Here is a 3,312-nt window from a genome sequence, read left to right as displayed (position 1 = left end):
TAAAAGGTCTCACTTTGCCTGGTCATCTTCAGCTGTTTCTGTCTTTCTAACCAGAGAGAAAAACCAGGAGCAAGGAGCAAGGTTTGGCCGTCAGGTGGAGAGCATGTGGGCAGACCAAAAGCTGATGACATTGGAGAACATCCTGGTGACCCTGCTGCAGAAGCACAGGTAGGAATACTTGTGTGTGTGTGTGTGCATCTAGGGATCTCAGAAGCCTCTTTCCATGAGGGTTGCCAAGGAAAGGAAAGAATCCCTTTCTTTCCAATATTTGCCAAGAAAACTGGCAATGAGGTCCCTTCTTATACATACCAAGAACTAGAGGAAGGACATTTGGATTACAATGGATGTTGGTAATGGTTGCACAACATGATCAATGTAAATGGTTTTCATTGAATTATACAAGTGAAAATACGTTGAATTGGCAAATTTTTATTTTTACAATATAAACTAAAACAAAATTGAGAATTCAAGGAAAGGGAGAGAATGTGTGCTATTGTGTCTCAGTGAGCAGTGAGTGGTCTGGCTCAGAGTTTGAGTCTGGAAGAGTGTTATTGAATTCAATAGCTCTGGGACAAGATCCCAGAATATAAATATCAACAAGTGTCCCAGGAGATTCTGATGCAGGTGATCTGAGAAGCACACCCTGGATCCCTTGCCAAGTTCACAAAGCTACAGAGCCCAAGAGAGACCAGTGTCCTCACCATCCTCTGGTGGAAACGTCAGTCACACATGACCCCCATCAATGACGCTCACATCCTAAAGGATTTCAGGAAAGATTAGGAATGGACTTTCCCTGTTTGCTGTTGTTATTGTTGTGGAGTGCTCCTGAGTGGGTTCTGACTCAAAGTGACCTGTACAGGGTTTCTGAGGAGCAGCTGGTGGGTTTGAACTGGCGACCTCGTGGTTCACACAGACCTTGTGGTCAAGTGCTTATCCTACAGCGCTACACCAGGACTCCTTCCATGTTTACAGAGGAGGAAAACTGAGGTAAAAAAAAAAAAAAAAAGACAGCAGCTGGTTCAATGTCAGGGACAGGCAGGACCAAAGGTTTCTTGCTTCCCTGGGGCTTCTTCATACAAGCTCCATTCCAGGAACCAAGTTTGCTAAGAAAGATATAACTGGAGAAACTGCTGTATTTTAAAGCCTGGTTATAAACTGTGGCATTTCTGGACTAGGCTATTAAGCAGATCCAGTTCCCACCAGAGCTCTCCATGTGATCCCTCACCTTCTTCCCAATCTAATTAGACACCAGGAGCCTCGAGTGCTCACCAACTCTGCAGTCCTGCAGAAATTCAAGTGGTCCAGGGGAGGACTATGGGAAGGGTGGAAGTCAGGTCTGGGAGGCAGGATAGACATCTGGGTCCCAGGCCTGGTTCTACAATGCACTGTAAACAGCGACCATCATTCTCCTCATTCATTTTCTCTTCTATGAAAGAGGGAGTTAGCGTCAATCACCTCAAACTTCCCTAGAGGTGGAACCCTAAGAACAATGCTACTCCTGTGTAACTCCCACTGTGATGAACTAATCATTCACCTCCGTTATGGTTCCCACCAGACTCTGGTAAGCTAAAGTGGACCTGAGGAGGACAGTCCTAAGAATGCAGGCTTTGTTCCTTGCAGGCTAAAAGCTAGTGGCCTCAAAAAGTCCCTGGGAGAGCTAGAAGTCACACAGCACTCAGGGAGGGGTCTGCAGGCGGCCACCACCATTGTCTTCCAGTTTAACCGCTGCAAATACCAGGAGATCTCTGTGGGACTGAGAGGACCCAAAAGATTGAGTTCTTTCACCTTTATAGTGCAGAGACCATTAACCAGATGATCCCGACCCATGACAAGCCCATGTGTGACAGAGTGGAAATGTGTCCCATAAGGTTTCAATGGTTGATTGTTCAGAAATAGATACTAGTCCTTTCTTCTGAAAAGTCTCGGTGTGGGGTATTCAAACCTTTACCCTTTCTGTAGTAGCTGAATGTGCTAACCATCTGTACCACTTGGGGACTAGGTGAGCGATTTTTTAAAGGCACACTTTTGCACCCACACCTTGTGCTCCATCCAGATAGCTCTGTAAAGAAAATGAGGTTCAGATGAATCCACCTTAGCCCTTCAGTGGTCACTATGGACAGGCCCTGGGTTGGGGTACAGCAGTGAGCTGGACAGCTCTCCTGGAATTCATAATGCACCCAGGAAGACAGGAATTAAACAAGTTCTTGTAGAATGGATTCTTTCATTACATTGTAATGAACATATATGCTGGGAGGAAGCTGACCCAGTCTGGAGATTAGAAGCGGCTTCTTCAAGGGGAAATCACCACCCAGGTGCTCGGTGGGAACAAGGTGGCAGAGGTGGGGGCTAAGGTTTTGCTGGCATGTCTGCACATCCTTCCCTCCACCTGACACTGTTTCTTTTGGAACCTAGACAGCCAGTTCCTCATACTGGGGTCACTGTCACCCTGGCTTCTAGTAGTCCTTCCCTACTTCGCTCTTCCATTAGTCCTCCAGGCTAAACAGTTGTCTTTCTTTCTGCTGCAGGAATTCCCAAGGATGAAGATTCTGCCTGGGCTTTCTGCTACCTGTAGCCCAAACACAACTCAACCCAGTTAATCCTATTAATTTCTGACCTTTTCCCTTTGTTAGTACAATAAAAATCCCCCATACTGGTCTGCATTTCAATTTTTTTTTATCTTCATCCTAATTTTTTACATGTGTTTTGCATAGTTACAGTTCCCAAAGTGATACTAAAGGTGCCATAAAAAACCTGCTAACATTTACCAAGCGATAACACGTGTGTGATCTCACAGGCTCCTCATCTAGTCTCCTGGGAAGCTTTATTTAGCATTCTCCTTAATTCACTGATAAAAGAATCAAGGTGCAGAAAAGCAAACTGAATTGTCCATGGTCACACACTGGCAAGTGAGTGCTGGAATTCAAACCAGGATTTCGAACTGATTCATTCTGGTTTGCCCCTGCTGAAATTTTGCATTTGTGCCCCAGATAAACGGAATCAGACCCACATTTTAATAGGATCCCCAGATAATTCTTATGTGTACTTGGTGATCTGTAAGAATCACCTGGGGACTCTTGTTAAAATTGCGTATGTCTGAGGTCGAATCGAATGAACTGGTTTGAAGTCCTGATTCAAGTCCAGGCAGTCCAATCTGGACTCAGATTCTTAACTATATTCATCTACAAAAGCCATCTTTTGTCTATTGGTTAATCTTTGTCTACTGTTCATCCATGAACAATAATTATTTATTCGTCCAACAAATCATTATCAAGCACCTACTATGTGCTATTCATCCATCAATTCATTATTGAG

The 3,312-nt window shown here is 44.5% G+C and overlaps 1 protein-coding gene across 1 annotated transcript in view; it reads left to right on the top strand.

Annotated features, from left to right (window-relative positions):
- GHRH (growth hormone releasing hormone) overlaps positions 1-2,572 on the top strand; it is an 8,936-nt gene extending 6,364 nt beyond the window's left edge. The window contains exons 3-6 of the mRNA XM_006874736.1: positions 55-168; positions 1,621-1,747; positions 1,963-1,999; positions 2,526-2,572. Of these exons, the coding sequence (XP_006874798.1) occupies positions 55-168; positions 1,621-1,747; positions 1,963-1,999; positions 2,526-2,572 (325 nt within the window). The remainder of the gene's footprint in view (positions 1-54; positions 169-1,620; positions 1,748-1,962; positions 2,000-2,525) is intronic.
- The last annotated feature ends 740 nt before the right edge of the window (positions 2,573-3,312 follow it).

Source organism: Chrysochloris asiatica, unplaced genomic scaffold (genome assembly GCF_000296735.1).
Source record: "Chrysochloris asiatica unplaced genomic scaffold, ChrAsi1.0 scaffold00296, whole genome shotgun sequence".
Taxonomy (NCBI): Eukaryota; Metazoa; Chordata; class Mammalia; order Afrosoricida; family Chrysochloridae; genus Chrysochloris; species Chrysochloris asiatica.
The sequence above is the reverse complement of the archived record's forward strand: the minus strand, read 5'-3'. Positions and strand labels throughout refer to the sequence as shown.